Source organism: Hippocampus bargibanti, linkage group LG08 (genome assembly GCF_051943395.1).
Source record: "Hippocampus bargibanti isolate YZ-2025 linkage group LG08, ASM5194339v1, whole genome shotgun sequence".
NCBI classification, from domain to species: domain Eukaryota; kingdom Metazoa; phylum Chordata; class Actinopteri; order Syngnathiformes; family Syngnathidae; genus Hippocampus; species Hippocampus bargibanti.
In genome coordinates this window covers 17,329,199-17,344,660 of record NC_142741.1, presented here as the reverse complement: position 1 = coordinate 17,344,660, position 15,462 = coordinate 17,329,199, and the positions used below count along the sequence as shown (strand labels likewise).

General features: G+C 44.0%; 2 protein-coding genes across 2 annotated transcripts; one reads left to right on the top strand and one right to left on the bottom strand.

Moving 5' to 3' along the window:
• Nucleotides 1-1,327: 1,327 nt before the first annotated feature.
• zic5 (Zic family zinc finger 5) lies at nucleotides 1,328-6,166 on the bottom strand. The gene is made up of 2 exons (XM_089002436.1): nucleotides 4,457-6,166; nucleotides 1,328-3,735 (listed from the first exon to the last, which is right to left on the bottom strand). The coding sequence occupies exons 1-2, from the start codon at nucleotides 5,526-5,528 to the stop codon at nucleotides 3,275-3,277; spliced, it is 1,533 nt and encodes a 510-aa protein (XP_088858562.1). The 5' UTR covers nucleotides 5,529-6,166; the 3' UTR covers nucleotides 1,328-3,274.
• A 4,326-nt stretch (nucleotides 6,167-10,492) lies between these two features.
• Nucleotides 10,493-15,167, top strand: zic2a (zic family member 2 (odd-paired homolog, Drosophila), a). Its single transcript, XM_089003175.1, has 4 exons — nucleotides 10,493-10,727; nucleotides 10,849-11,880; nucleotides 13,101-13,264; nucleotides 14,082-15,167. Exons 2-4 carry the CDS (start codon nucleotides 10,893-10,895, stop codon nucleotides 14,274-14,276), a joined length of 1,347 nt encoding a protein of 448 aa, XP_088859301.1. The 5' UTR covers nucleotides 10,493-10,727; nucleotides 10,849-10,892; the 3' UTR covers nucleotides 14,277-15,167.
• Nucleotides 15,168-15,462: the final 295 nt, after the last annotated feature.

The following is a 15,462-nucleotide window of genomic DNA, read 5'->3' as shown; positions in this document are numbered from 1 at the left end:
GATTCCCACCCAGCGTGGGCCCTAAAAATTTGGTCCACAGTTTGTTTTTGGGCAGGAGGCGTTGTTAAGAGAATTTATCACGAAACAAAGGTAGTAAAAATAGGTTTGGTATTCATGTTCACCTCAGCCCTAAAAGCAGGAGGCTGCATTGCAAGGTGCCCCAGCAGAGTGCGCAGGTGCTTATCCCCCCCTCCCCCTCCTCCACCCCCATCCCCCAACAGCGCATATGCACGCAAACACTTTTTAAAGTGGGATGAAAATGACACATTCAAAAAAAATTGCTGACATTTACATACCGTATGCTTTTTGCGCGCATATCTATGACAGCATTTAATACCATTCATTCCCTTGAGAGAAAAAAATGGGCATCGTTTCTTTTTCTTTTTTTTTTTTTTTTTTTTTGAGGGGGGGGTCCCTTGCTTTGTCTTTTCGTCCAAATAGTGGCGTCTGCAAGTCTGACTCGGCCGGTTACTGATTTGCAGGCGGCGTGTAAAGGTGGCCCATGTAAGTACATTTCCACAGGCGTCCCACTAAAGGAGAACAAATCGCTGACAAAGGAGCGCCTTCTCCCATTCAGCCGCGTCGTTAGGACAACCCCAAAAGTATTCCCGGGATAATAAGTTCCACTTCAAAGCTTTTGCCACTCGAGGGTGACCGCCGCCTCGTTTTCTTCTCCCCCACCCTTCCCCGTGTTATTTTATTAACGCCCCCCTACCCCCACAAACCATGTAATAGCAACTATTTGTTTATTTTCTTGATTGGAAAAGCCACCTTGTTAAAAAAAATAAATAAATAAAAAGTGATAAGCCTTTAGGAGTGGGTGTCAATTTCAACAGGAAACACTATAAAAGAGAACATGTATAAAATACTGAGAAATTGAAGTGAAATTTGCAGCTAATACTTCGGGTTTTTAAATTGTCTATTTACTTTGTTTTCTTCTGTGCAATTTTGACCACATTCTTAAAACAATAATGATATGAAAATAAGATAGTGTATGAAAACCAACCACAATGTTGGTTACATAAATTGATTAGAAACCTCATATGCACGACCGATTATATTTTTATTTTTAGCAAAGAATGACCGTGATGGTTTTCCCTTCTATGTAACAATTCACATGGTTGGCATTAGATAATCGAATGAAAGCCATATGATTCACACGACTTTTTAATTATATTAAGATTGTTTTTGCACTTTTATTAAAATTACGCATGACGCATGATTATGTAATAAAAATGCAGCAGGGGTCACTCATGGAGTACACACACACACAAAGACACACACACGCAAACACACAGTAAGGCATGTTATTTTTCTATTGGCAGTAACATTTCACAGTGTGTATTGTTCTATTGTCGTGATAGTTGTTATCACGATTTCATTTTACAAATGCAGTAAAGGACAGGCGTCAAATACTGTATACAGAATCGAAGTGCAAAAATTCATCATTGGTTCCTTATGATTTTTTTATACTGTAAAATATGATCCCCTCCCCCATTGTGTTTCTGTGTTACAGAAGCCATTATTAAAAAAAATTACCTGCACGTCTGCGGCACTTATTTTTCTATTTTTTCCTCTTTGGGCCTACCCGGGTGGAGCTGGGTGTATGTCTTTTTTATGTGTCTAATCTACAGCCAAAATATTGTTGACACTGAAGGAAAACCATAAGCAGTCATTATTTGATCTTGGCTGTGTATTTGTCAGTCGACAGGTAATTGTATTTCGGGAGCCTTCAGGATACTGCTTTTGTTTTGCTGAAAATGCATTCAATTTAACGGTGCACGCATGTAACATTTGGGCGTGTGTGCACTTTTTAACACCCCCAACCCATCCCAGTTCTTTTTTCCAAGCGACAACGTATCCCTCCTATGGCGGCCTTTGAGGCTCTGCGTGGGCCTCACACACATACCCAGGCCGCTGCATAGAGGGCCACGTTGGGCCTTTTCAATTTTCAATACGGGGGAATATCGAACAACAACAATCAGAGCTCTGATTGTTGGATTTTTCTCCACCAGCTTTTGCCGCACAATGGCGCAAGGTCTTCATCCATCACGTAGTGTGAATTACAGACGAGAATCATTTTGATATGAATATTATGTCACTTATAAATTTACATAACATAATTTAATTGTCACCATTCTGTGCAATAGTAATGTACAAAATAGCAAGTATTAACATTTGAATTGTTATTTATTCATGTTTTCTTCTTTTCTTGTCGTTGCTATAAATCCAAATTGAAAAAAAACATTTATCCTCTTTTTCACATTATTTTAAAAATATCCATCATGTTCAAATGGCACCATGCACCTCAACAAACGAGACACATCACATATATAAAAAAGGCATGCGAGACATTTTTTAGAAAAGGGGAACATTTCACATTTCACAGCCTAGGTGAGTCATTTTACAGGACAGACGTGTATTAAAAATCTGTAAATTAAATTTGAAAAATAAATATACAACAAAAATAAAAAAAAATATGGGCAGGTTACTACCACCAAAACTGGCATCATTATTTTTACCATTATTTCTTTGGTGTTTCCTTAATTTCAGTACAATATTGAAACCAGCAAATAAATTACAATATACAAAAAAACGTTATTTTCTAGTGTCAATGAAAACCACAACATTCACAAATATGAGTAAACTCACATATGTACAAATCCAACCCAGCCTGTCAGTGTATTTTATTGTCTCGAGGGACTTTAGTTGTCATTGCAAAAAAAAAATTCGACTTAAATAACTCTTAAATATTACGCCAAACACACACACACACACACACACACACACACACACACACACACACACACACACACACACACACACACACACACACACACACACATACACATCCAAAACACAAAGAGAACCATTCAAAGTATTTATGATAGAAAAAACGTGTACCTTTTTCCTGTTTTTTTAATGCAGATGGTAGCTCTTTACAATGTAAACGTAGTTCGTTTACCATTCTAAACCACGTGTGAGAAACCTGCGCCCAATGAATTGTTTTCTTCGAGACAATAATGAACATTTGTTTGATCCTATTATGTCATGAATTTTGTAGGGCCCTTGGGGACTTCGTTTAAAAGGTCACTGATAGTAAATTGTTGGCCCAACCCTGGACGACACGGCGGGATACTTGTTGGTGGGATCTGAATATTGCTCAAATGTGCATCACCCGACAATAAAGAAAAACATGACTTTCAACGGAGCTGGTTGTTGACTGCATCCATTTTGATTGAGTGCTTTCATTTTTGGGAATGAAGGTTGTTCATTATAACATTGTCCGAGGGTCGGCGTTTCTAAACAAGTCCTCATCTTCTGACTCTGAGGTGGGCACGTCACTGGAAGGGGAGTGCCGATCGTGTTGCTGGTGTTGGTGGTGCACACCCCCTCCGCTGCCTTGGCATACGTACCACTCGTTCAGGTTGGTCACCTGCGGGGAGAGGCTGGCGGAGCGGTTCCGCTGCGGGGAAATGGGCTCTACGAGCAGGTTGCTGGTGGCGCAGGAAGGAATGTACGTGGTCGTGTTATTGGGCGGCGGCGGGGGGCTCTTGCAGTGCACCTTCATGTGTTTGCGCAGGGAGCTCGGGTGTGTATAGGACTTGTCGCACCCGCGCACTTTGCAGTAGTACGGTTTGTCGGACGTGTGCACGTGCGAGTGTTTCTTCCGGTCGCTGCTGTTGGCGAACTTCCGGTCGCAGCCTTCAAACTCACACTTGAAGGGCTTCTCACCTAAATGACAACAGAGATGCAATTAGAGGACAGACTCAGTTCGTTTTCGAAACATCTTGAACGTATGCACGCACCCACCCCCGACTTTCCCCCTCACACGTGTAATGAATGTTTTACAGTGTGAACACGTGTAACATGCCTTCAGGCCACTTGGTTACATGCAATGGAGGAGGCGGAGGAGTCGAGTTGTTTTGCAGAGGAACTGCATGCAGACGTGGAAACATGTGCTTTACATTTACAACATCCTGCACGTACACATTAGCTCTTTTTTAAGTAAAATGGTTTGTGTTTGGATTACAAATTATATTTTTTTAAACTTGTTTGGGGTGTTAAGCACTTAAAGAACGTCATTCCCCGTTCGCAGTTGGAAACGTGTCTTCTTACCCTTTTTGTTTTTTTATATTACAACCCAAGTTTTAAAAGTATACTTTTTGTGTGCTATTTTACAGACCTCCCCCGAACATCGAAATCACCTCCTGTGACAAAAACTATTGCATGCGTAAAGATGCGTAAATTGCATTGATATTGATAGCGCCAAATAGTTAAATGCTTAGGGCGGGGGATTTCTGTTTCGCTACGTTGTATAAAGTCTAAGTCAACGATGTGGTTCCAGTCCCAACACAATTTGTTGTTTTCAGTTCTGCTGCCCGTCATTACGCACGGCCACGTCGCTAATTTCACCCACCGATTATATTTTTCGTTGCGTATTAGTACGACTCACCAGTGTGTGTCCTCTTGTGGATCTTCAAGTTCTCCGAGCGGGCGAAGACTTTTCCACAGCCCGGGAAGGGGCACGGAAAGGGCTTCTCTCCAGTGTGCACTCTGATGTGGTTGATAAGTTTGTACTTGGCTTTGAATGCCTTCCCCTCCCGCGGGCATTCCTCCCAGAAGCAGACGTGGGAGCTCTGCTCGGGACCACCGACGTGCTCCACCGTGACGTGGTTAACCAGCTCGTGCATGGTGCTGTACGTCTTGGAGCAGGGCTTCTTGGGAATTTGCAGCTCCGGCTCGACCCATTTGCAGATGAGCTCCTGCTTGATGGGCTGCCGCATGTAGCGCAGGAAGGCCCCCGCAGGGCCGTGGGCCGCGTTGACGTTGTTGTAGCTCTGCAGCGTGGAGGCTCCGTAGTGATCCGTCCGGGCCCCAAAGTGATCCGACCTACCGAAGAGGTCCCCCGGTAGACCCAAGCGTATCTGCCCGTTGAGTGCGTGGTGATGTGGGTGCGAGCACGGTGACGCTTGCTCGTGATGCCCCGAGAAGAGAGAGTGGGTTCCGCTGTCCGCGTGGCCGTACGCACCTGTTGGGGAGATGAACGCGCTGTGGTGGTGGTGGTGGTGGTGGGGGGAGGCGGCGGTCTGGTCGCTGAGCGCGTGCATGGCAGAGGCTGAGAGCTCTCTCCTGAGGATCAGGTCCCTGCTGCTCGAGTAACCCGAGTGGGGATGGTGGGCCACGGGGAAGCCCACAGTGCTCTGAGCCGGAGCGAAGGAGGCGGCGGTCGCCGCCGCAGCCGCCGCCGCCGCAGCCGCGGTCTGGGCTTCGTGATGGCCCTGAATGTGCTGCGAAGGGCTGAGTTTGAGAGCACTGGTCTGTGCCATGTGCTCCGGTCCGAATGGTGTGAGTGCCACGCCAGGGTCGTTGGCCAGCTCCCCGGGGTGGAGGTGGGCATGGTGGGAGAGAGGGTGATGCCCCCCTAGCCCCGGGAAGCCTGTCATGTTCTGGTGAGGAAGGATTTGAGTGACTGCCAAATCCGCTAATCTTAATGTGGGGTTCCTTTTGCTCAAAAGGGCTTCCATGACTACTCCATGCGAGCGCCCTCATGCAACACGCATGGAAATATGGATATAGGGGGCTCTAGAAGTTCTTTTGTCCGGCGTCGAACTCTGCTTTCCCCCCTTTACTGCGTTCTCCAGCGATGGGCAGAACACACACAACAGTTGGAGCACGCAGTGGGGGGACCCGCTTTAGAAATGCCACTGCGGGTATTGGACGGATTTGGGTGACTGGCAGCCCAGCGGAAAAGGGGATTGGCTGCCGTTCAGCCTAGGGGGCCAGCGGGGGTCCGCACCCCCATTCTACTCCCGCTCCTCGGCACGACGCCCACGCCGCACTACAAAAAGTTGAGACTCGCAAAGTTGAAGGTTGCACATTGGTCTGGTTCAGACCACTTTCGAGAGCAGCGAGGTCTCCTGACGGATAAACAGCTGGGGGATGCATAGTGGAATAATGCGTCGTCTATCTATCTATCTATCTATCTATCTATCTATCTATCTATCTATCTATCTATCTATCTATCTATCTATCTATCTATCTATCTATCTATCTATCTATCTATCTATCTATCTCTCTCTGTCCGTCTGTCTGTCTGTCTGTCCGTCCAGCTGAATGTTCCACTAATTAAATGTGGAATCCGTTCTTCCTTTTAAACGTTGTATGCGACATTAGGCTTGTCCCATCAGGGGTCGCTACATCGAGTCGCTGGCAAGATCATTTTTCTCGCAGTTTCTACGACGAATGCCCCTTAGGACACAACCCACGCCGTTTTTTTTTGCAATCGTGACTTGTAGATTGTCGGAGGTTTTGGGGACCGTACGGGAATCGAACCCGCTTTGTCTGCATGAACGACAACGTAATTTCCCTCTCTCTCCTTGCATACGCTCGCACACACGCAAAAAGCCCAGTATGCATCTGTTTTTACAAGTTATATGTTTTGCCTGTGTATTCCATGGTATTGGGATTTGCCTTTCTAACATAGCGCAATAAAAGGCAACGTTTACCTCTTTTCATTGTTCAATCAAGGCACAAATATTATTTCAACTCCAGTTGTGTGTGTGCGCGTATGTATGTTTCCCCATGTCAACTATTTATTATTTGCCATCCGCTTCAGGATGGGGTGGTTACACGCACCCGCGCAGCCGCTCACACATCGAGTCTGCTCGCACAGTAGTGCGTCAGATCTGAATTACAGAGTGATCACACACACACAGTACATACATATACTTTGACTTGTTCCCGTTTGACAGTTGGACGAGGATCAGTCACCTAAATGGCTTCTTTGGCATCGTTGTCCTTTGTTGAGGTGAGTTTAAAATGAACTGTTTTTCCAAGTGGCCACGGTGACATCTAAATGTAAAACGTGTGCACGTCGAGAATGAGAGAGAGAAACTTTGCAGGAAAAATACATCTATAAATATTTTTGAAGTCTATTCTAAAGCTGAAACACTCACCCACACAAACAAAAATATGCATTTTGTATTGCAAAAAAAAACATCCTTTAACACCTTTCAAATTCTTTTCATGTGTATAATTACTTCATAAACTGATCTATAGAATAACTTGTGTGTAATCATATTTGGAATTTTCTGTATGCCTTGTATAGTAAAAGCTTTGGAAGAAATGTGTTTTGTATTTTCATCAATGTTTGTTTGTTTGTTTGTTTGTTTGTTTGTTTGTTATTGTTTTTAGTTTTAGTTTTAGTTTTAGTTTTAGTTGTAGTTTTAGTTTTTGTTTTTCTTTTTCTTTTTCTTTTTCGTCTTCTTTTTGTTTTTCTTTTTGCTTTGACATAGTATCCACATCTTTTTGGCACTATTTTGGCATGTAAAAAATGGGAATGAAAATGATGAGTGCCGTATAAACATTTGGCGTGAGCATTATTGCAACCCCCCTCCCCCTCACAACCACCACAATCACTGTGTACCATCAAATATTCAACATGCAAAGTAATAAGCAATTTATTTTTAACTCTCCGGCTTCAAATTTGTGATTCCTGGTTTGTGCTGAAGACTAATTTATAATTTCATTTTATCTGCACAACCTGATGTCTTATAAGGGGCACAATGTAGGTGTATAGTGGGGATACATCTTGGGCCACTCTTCTTTCTTGCCCCCCCCCCACTCAAAAAAGTGCCTTTGTGACAAACGGGCTCTTTTACAGCGAAGAGTCTAGAAGGCAGCGTATGTGGTCTTAAGGGGGTCACAGTTCAAACATCTATGAATCCACAAGGTCACGCCAAGCCCACCAGTCACCTACCCGGTGTGGCAACATATTGATATTGTCACATAGCATTAGAAGACCTTAGGGGCCTAAAATGTGGGGGGTCATCTTCATCATGTGTGATTTATCATTTTCAAACCTGTCAGAATGTGACACTCCATGCAAACTAGTTGGAATTGTCTCCCGGCCAATTCTTTTTGTAGGAATTTTCCTTCTTTTATTCTTTTTCTCACTTTGTCTGTCCAATGCAAGCCAGGCTAGTGAAAGGGAGACTTTCTTCTATAAAGGGGTTGGCGGACCTGACTTTGAACTTGGATCAGTTCCTCCGTTTCCTGCCGTGCTGCCTGAAATGAATTGAAGAAATAGGGGAAGGAGGAGAATGTCCCAAACGCTGAGGCTGCACATGCACTGGAGGCCAGGAAGTGGGAGAAAAGGCACAACAAATTCCTAAAGTTTGTTTTCAATGAATGATCAAAATGGCTGTTAGTATGCGGACACACACACACACACACACACACACACACACACACACACACACACACACACACACACACACACACACACACACACACACACACACACACACACACACACGCACACACGCACACACACACGCGCATGCACATACACGCACACGCACACGCACACGCAGGTCTGCAAAAACACACACGCACACACGTGCACACACAGACGCACGCACAGACTTGCACGCACGCACGCACACACACACAACCACGCGCATACACGCACACACACACACGCGCGCGCGCGCACACACACACACACACACACACACACACACACACACACACACACACACACACACATATATAAAAAAAACATAAGTCAACTTCCTTCCTGAACTTTGCTATTGACAAGAAAAAGGCCTATTTATATGCTGGAGGTGGAATATTGCCAAATAGTGGTCCTTAGTCCTCCTTTTTAATATTTGAATCTGCTTTTTGCTGAGTGGATTTTAAGGGAAACTCATATGCTCACTTGCTTTAATTGCTTTTATTTTTATGCTTGACATTTCTGCTGTATGAATTACATTGAGGTTCATAATTGTGCAAATATTTGGTACTCTGACAATTTTGGTGGTTCAATGTTCGAAGGCCAGTTGCTTTCACAATTGAAGGGCAGGCCGATTCTAATGCTCACACAGCTTGTTAAAAAACATGAGCCCTATTTTGCCCACCCTTGTGTGACGTTTCTGTTCCAAAATATGGCGCTTGGCCTCTCTGACGGTTTTCTTTTTAAGGTTTGCTCAAAGCAGCCACCACAGCATGTCTCCCTCATTGGGGCACAACGTGAGAAATAGTGGAACATGTGGGAGCAAACAAGTAGTCACAGGCCGTGTTGTGTGGTTTAGTGGTTGCAGTGGCTGCTTGACCACTCGAATCCTCCCACTGTATTTTTTATGTTGTGTTTTTTTTCTTTTTCATAAAACTGAACTGCGCATAAATTATGAACATTCTTGGAAAACCAACATGTAATTAACCTAGTTGAACATATGGCAGAGCCTTGTTAATGCTGTATTGGAAAAAAGTTTGAATGATTCATCATTTTTTTTCTTTCTGTTTTCCTTTTTTTGACAGCATGTCTTCTCATTACAGTGGATCTTTCTTCCCGAAGGTGTAATTATTGATAGATAGATAGATTGACAGATGGATACATGGATCGGTATGCCTCCAGCTCGTTGTTACGGAATGGATCAAAAATGCAACACCTAGTTTTTAAGATTTTAATAAACTGTCCTTAATGTCACAATTAGAATGTAATCCCAAGACCAGTGTATAATAAATGCAGCCATACTCCGCAAACGATTAATACATTCATGCCTTTGTATTTTTTTCCCTCCAGATGCATGCACACAGTCGTTCTGATTATTCCACATACATATTTTGACAAAGCAGTCAAAATGCATATTCATTCACCAAGACACACGGCTATTTCAATTTGCCTGGCTTTATTTTATGCATTCAAAGCCTTCCATCTTTTGGGGTAGAGGCATTTTGTGCAACATGTCCTGTAGCCCCCCAAATTTGTGTCAAAACTAAAGAAGGTTTATCATGTAATAACAGTGTTATAAATTAAACCCTTTTGGAATATTTATAATGTGACACAAAGTCGGCAATTGCTGATTATCTAGATTGTATTCATTGTGCAGGGGGTGCAGTAAGAACTGCATAACAATCGTTTGCTGCACATATTACTGTTTGAGTGCATAATATACGTCGTGCGGAAAATAGCAAATTGTAGGAATAATTTTTAATGTGCAGTAGTCACCTAGTACCTTAATATTCAGTTTTATTAATGAATCTGCATTGTGATTAAATCTCGTGGTGAGATAAGTGACACAAAATATCACTTTTCTGCATTCGTTGTTTCAACTTTTTCTTTGCAGCTAACATTATTGGACGTTTAAAAAGACTTAAATCCTCACTCTAGAACACGTTAAAAATATGGACTGGTTCCGCATTTCACAGCGTGTTTATGTTAAGAAACAGCCAAACGGGCGGTTCGATGTAATCAAAGATGCCGTAAAAAGCAACAACATGCCGATGGAAACATAAAAACTCGCAAGTCTCCCTCTCTCCTGTACCCGACTGCCTTTGGCAAAAGTCTTTTTAAAAAAGTAGGCGGTAATTGTGGCGGAACAACGCCGCATTACCTGCCATTGGAGGGCCACCTGGGATTGATGAGAGGCGGCGGCCAATGAGGCTGCGAGGAGACCGTCAAGTGGCCCCAGTTAAAGGGGGCGTTAGAGGAGGAAGGGCCAGACCGCCGAGTAGCTTTTGGGAACCTCTGCGCGAGAAGAAACCCCGAGAGCGACCGAGACGCAGCGCACAAGTGAGCCGAGCGCGAGAGCGAGAGAATTATTTTGTTGATGTTCAAACTACGTACTTTGGTGAGAAGGGAGAATTCGGACGCACAAGAGGAGGCCGTTACGCATGGACTTTTTTGGGTCGTTTTGCAAATTAATTAAACTTGATCAGAAGTGAGTGTTCCTTTTGTTTGTTGAGTGTTATTGCGCTCCAGTCAGCAATGTGGTTTCCCACAGCGACTGCGTGACAGTCTAACCCACCTCGCCGCCTGTCGCTTTCTTCCCAACCATTCAGCGCGTAATTTGGCGAGATTGAGTTTAGCCCACAGGCAAAGCGCCATGCTGCTGGACGCCGGCCACCAGTTCCCGGGTCTGGGCTCGTTCGCCCGCCACCACCCGGCTGGCGGAGACATGCAGGAGCGAGACCTGAGCCTGGCCCAGAACACGTTCGTTGACTCTGCCCACATGGGCGCCTTCAAGCTCAACCATGAGCTCTCCCCGCCGGGTCAGAGCTCCGCCTTCAGCAGCCAGCCTCCCGGCTACCCGGCGGCGGCGCTAGGCGCGCACGCCGCCCACGTCAGCTCGTACGCGGGCTCCCCGTTCAACTCCACCCGGGACTTTCTGTTTCGCAGTCGCGGCTTCGGCGACAGTTCTCCGTCCGGGGGCCAGCACGCACTCTTCGGCCCCGCGGCGGGCTCCCTGCACCCCACGCACCACCCGGCGGACACGCCGCAGGGCCACCTCTTGTTCCCAGGCATCCACGAGCAGCACGGCTCCCACGCGACCGGCAACGTGCTCAACGGGCAGATGCGGCTGGGCTTGGCGGGGGAGGTGTTCGGTCGATCCGAGCAGTACCACCAGGTGTCCAGCCCCCGGGCCGACGCTTACTCGGCGGCGCAACTGCACAACCAGTACGGCTCCATGAACGTGAACATGGCCGCGCACCACCACCACCACCACCACCACCATCCGGGCGCCTTCTTCCGCTACATGCGACAGCAGTGCATCAAGCAGGAGCTCATCTGCAAGTGGATCGAACCCGAGCAGCTGAGCAACCCCAAGAAGTGCTGCAACAAGACCTTCAGCACCATGCACGAGTTGGTCACGCACGTTTCTGTGGAGCACGTCGGCGGGCCCGAGCAGACCAACCACATCTGCTTCTGGGAGGAGTGCCCGCGAGAGAGCAAGCCCTTCAAGGCAAAGTATAAGCTGGTCAACCACATCAGGGTGCACACGGGTGAGAAGCCCTTCCCGTGCCCCTTCCCCGGCTGCGGCAAAGTCTTCGCGCGCTCAGAGAATCTCAAGATCCACAAGCGCACGCACACAGGTAACCAACGTGGAGCATTCCTCCCGCCCCATATTCGCTCGAGATTTATTCTTTGACGCTTGAAAGAAAGACATGCAATAATTGAAATCTTGTCAAACCATTCGTAAAATAATCTCATCAAGCCTTTTAGATATTAGAATGTCTTTACTCGCAGCGTTGTCTTCATTTTTAATCGACTTTTTGCAAAATTATATTCAAATGTTCACTTGTGAGTTGAATTAACCCCCTACCACGGATTAAAATAATATGCATATAGTTGGGGGTAAACATAAGAGAATGATGAATTAGTCACAGTGCTCGATTTTTATTAAACATTGGCCCCATCATCCATTTCTTCCATTCGTTATTGTCCACGGAAACAAGTTTTATGGTGATAGTTTGAGCTAGATAAAAAAGTTTTTTTCCTTCCAAAATAGTTTGCAATTACATTCCTACTCTACCCTCCGACCACCCGAACGAATTTTCGAGGACTTTTGAAACGACATGTAAACGTTCTGTTAATATACTTTTAATAGATAAAAAACAGCGCGAGGACACTTTTTATGTATTTTTTTCCCCCATCTCTCTAACTAAAAAATGAAATTTCTATTTCAGCACATTGCAATAGGCCACGTGTCACTAAAACAACTCGTTTAGCGGCCGTATTTAATCTTTTAGTTTTGCACAGCATATAAAATGCAACCACAACAACAAGCCAGTTTTGCGCCAGTGTACTTTAAATTTGTAACACGTTAGCATGGATGTGCACTGGAATATTTAGTGCGTGCAGGTGTGTGTGTGTGTGTGTGTGTGTGTGTGTGTGTGTGTTTGTGTGCGCGCGCACGTGTGTCTGTAATGTGCCAGACAGGCCGTTCGCAGCCTTTTCACATGCCCAACTATCTCCTTGGGAGTTGCATGAAGGGTGCCGTGAAAAAGGCCAGGTGCTAATTAGATTTTTATTGTCTCTCAAGCAAATGGTGCGCCTTCTGTGGGCCTTCTGACGATGGCCCTGCGCACCCACTCCCCCAAAAACCCCTCCTCCCCCAATCAATATGCGCATTATTTAGGCGTTGCAAGCTAACCCCCATTCAACTTTGCATATGCAGGAAGAGTGCAGTTATTTTGGGGTTTTGATTGGTACTTTTGTCCCTCATGTATTTTAGCCTGAGACATTTTGGGTGCGTTCCTCATCGCATTTATGTATTTATTTAATGTATATTTTGTATTATTATTTTGAACAGGGGAGAAACCCTTCCAGTGTGAGTTTGAAGGATGTGACCGGAGGTTTGCCAACAGCAGTGACAGAAAGAAGCACATGCATGTCCACACCTCGGACAAGCCCTACCTGTGCAAAATGTGCGACAAATCCTACACGCACCCCAGCTCCCTACGAAAACATATGAAGGTAAGAACGATTCATGCATTAACAGCAAAATAAATATGGGAACGATGGTTGAATAATATTATGCTGTACCCTGAGTAAACTTAGTTTATTTCCTTTTTTCGTGAAAAAAATATGCATACAATCTGCCCAATTTTGAATGCAAAGAGGAACTTCCATTCACAAAATAAATCAAATTAAATATATATTTTGAACTATGGTCTTTATTACACCGCGTATCGTAAAATATCCTACTTTTTATACATGTGTAACAACTATGTAAGAAATGTGCAAGAAATGAGAAATTACACAGTGAGGAAAAGAAATAAATGCATCATCTTTTCTCTCCTCAGTGTATAACAAGCCATACATGTCAATTTCTGAGGAAAAAAAATGACCCCCCAATGGAAACCAGGATTAAAATGGCAAGAGGGAAAGGTTGCTTTCTGCGAAGAACCTCATAAAATGTGTAATACACATAATAAACACGAAAGAGATCTGTGATAAACAACTGAAAAGCGTGCAGTAAATGAGAAATTACATGATTTCCAGTTTTAATTGACGTAAAAATTAAATGTTAAGGGTATCCTAGTATCATTGTATAAACACCTTTAAAATATGTAACATTTCATTATGAATACATATTTTATAAAACAAATTAATAAATAAATCACAATAAAATCACTGTGGACAATGTTCAGCCCTGCATGGCCTTGAATCAAATGAAGATCTTTGAAATGTAACAGACATGTAATAAACACTTAATAAAAGTGTAACAGCCACTTGGAGCCCGTATTAACATGTACCAAATGAACCCACCCACCTCACCATCACCCTGCAGGTACACGAGTCTCCCCCATCTGCATCCGACTCCTCGCCTGCGGCCAGCTCTGGCTATGAGTCGTCTACCCCGCCGGGCTTGGTTTCACCCACCACCGACACCCAAAGCAACACCACATTGTCACCGGCCTCGGTCGTGCACAGCAGCACCAGCCACAGTGGCCTCTCGTCCAATTTCAGTGAATGGTACGTGTAGGAACCGCCACCTATCATGCACATATACTCCTTTCACAGCACTGCCCCATCCCCGGCCCCAATTGGAAATGGAGAAACATATTGTGTATTTTATGATAAGTGTAATCTCCACCACAATAGAAGAAGATGTGAATGGTAGATTCCAATTGTAAATAGTGGTTTACGTTGATTGTGCCAGATTTGTCTTTTTTGGTGTCTCAATGTTTCTTCCATGGTAGCTCTCGCTTGAACTGGACTGATAGTGCAAATAATTCAAGGTCAATTTTCCTCCATATTGTGATCCTAAACAAGCAAATTGATTGTATCATACGAGAAACTTTGAAAGGCCCTATGAACTAAAAAGCGTGCCAAAGTTGAACACACGGACACACCCGGTTTATCCTGCCCGTGAATGTACATTTTTCTTCTGATTCTTTTTTTGAAAAGACAAAAAAGTTTGCCGGGCTTAACTTGTGCAGTTTTTGTTGTTGTTGTTGTGCTTTGCATATTGTGACTAGGAAACATGCTAAATGTGGAAGGACTGTTGAGAAAAATATAAACATTGTATTGTTTTTTTTCCGTAAGTCCTTTCTGTATTTTGTGTGTGTGTGTGTGTGTGCGTGCCTGCGTGCATGTAAATAACCAACTGCCATACAGTATTTATCCATTTGTAATTAAATTATGGTATTTACTTGCTACAGATGAAACAGTATTTATAAAAAGAATGTCTTCTTTTGTCTTGGACTGTAAATATGTACAAATTTAAGAGCTTAAAAACTCCAGAGGCAGTTGTTTTTTGTCATGCTTTTTTGTTTTGGGCAAAAAAAGTTTTAAAGAAGTGTTTTCATCCTGACTGTGATAAAATATTTGACTCCATATAAATATAATAAAAAATGTTGAAAGTGCCAATTTACTCCCTGCTTTTATGTGTCGTCAATGTCATGCTAATGCAAGCGGACCTATCAATCAACATGTGAATATTTAGAGTGGTACGCAACTTTAAAAACTCGTCAGTTTCTTCACATTTTAGTCAGCAAAACTTTACCACATATGTTTCTTTTCATAACTGGACCTCTCACCCCCACCATCCACTATAGTTTCTCGATAGAGACCATGTTGTACGTGTGCCTTGTAGGGAGTACTAGATGACCCATCGATATGTAAAGTATATAATGTATCATTTCAGACGTTTTTCAGACAAATGATTA

What these genes read in the sequence shown, in the direction of transcription:
- zic5 (XM_089002436.1), bottom strand. Translation starts at nt 5,528, where the DNA reads ATGGAAGCCCTTTTGAGCAAAAGGAACCCCACATTAAGATTAGCGGAT. An exon ending in CCACAAGAGGACACACACTG is followed by an intron (nt 3,736 to 4,456) that starts GTGAGTCGTACT and finishes GTTGTCATTTAG; the next exon opens with GTGAGAAGCCCTTCAAGTGT.
- zic2a (XM_089003175.1), top strand. Translation starts at nt 10,893, where the DNA reads ATGCTGCTGGACGCCGGCCACCAGTTCCCGGGTCTGGGCTCGTTCGCC. An exon ending in CCACAAGCGCACGCACACAG is followed by an intron (nt 11,881 to 13,100) that starts GTAACCAACGTG and finishes TATTTTGAACAG; the next exon opens with GGGAGAAACCCTTCCAGTGT. An exon ending in CCCTACGAAAACATATGAAG is followed by an intron (nt 13,265 to 14,081) that starts GTAAGAACGATT and finishes ATCACCCTGCAG; the next exon opens with GTACACGAGTCTCCCCCATC.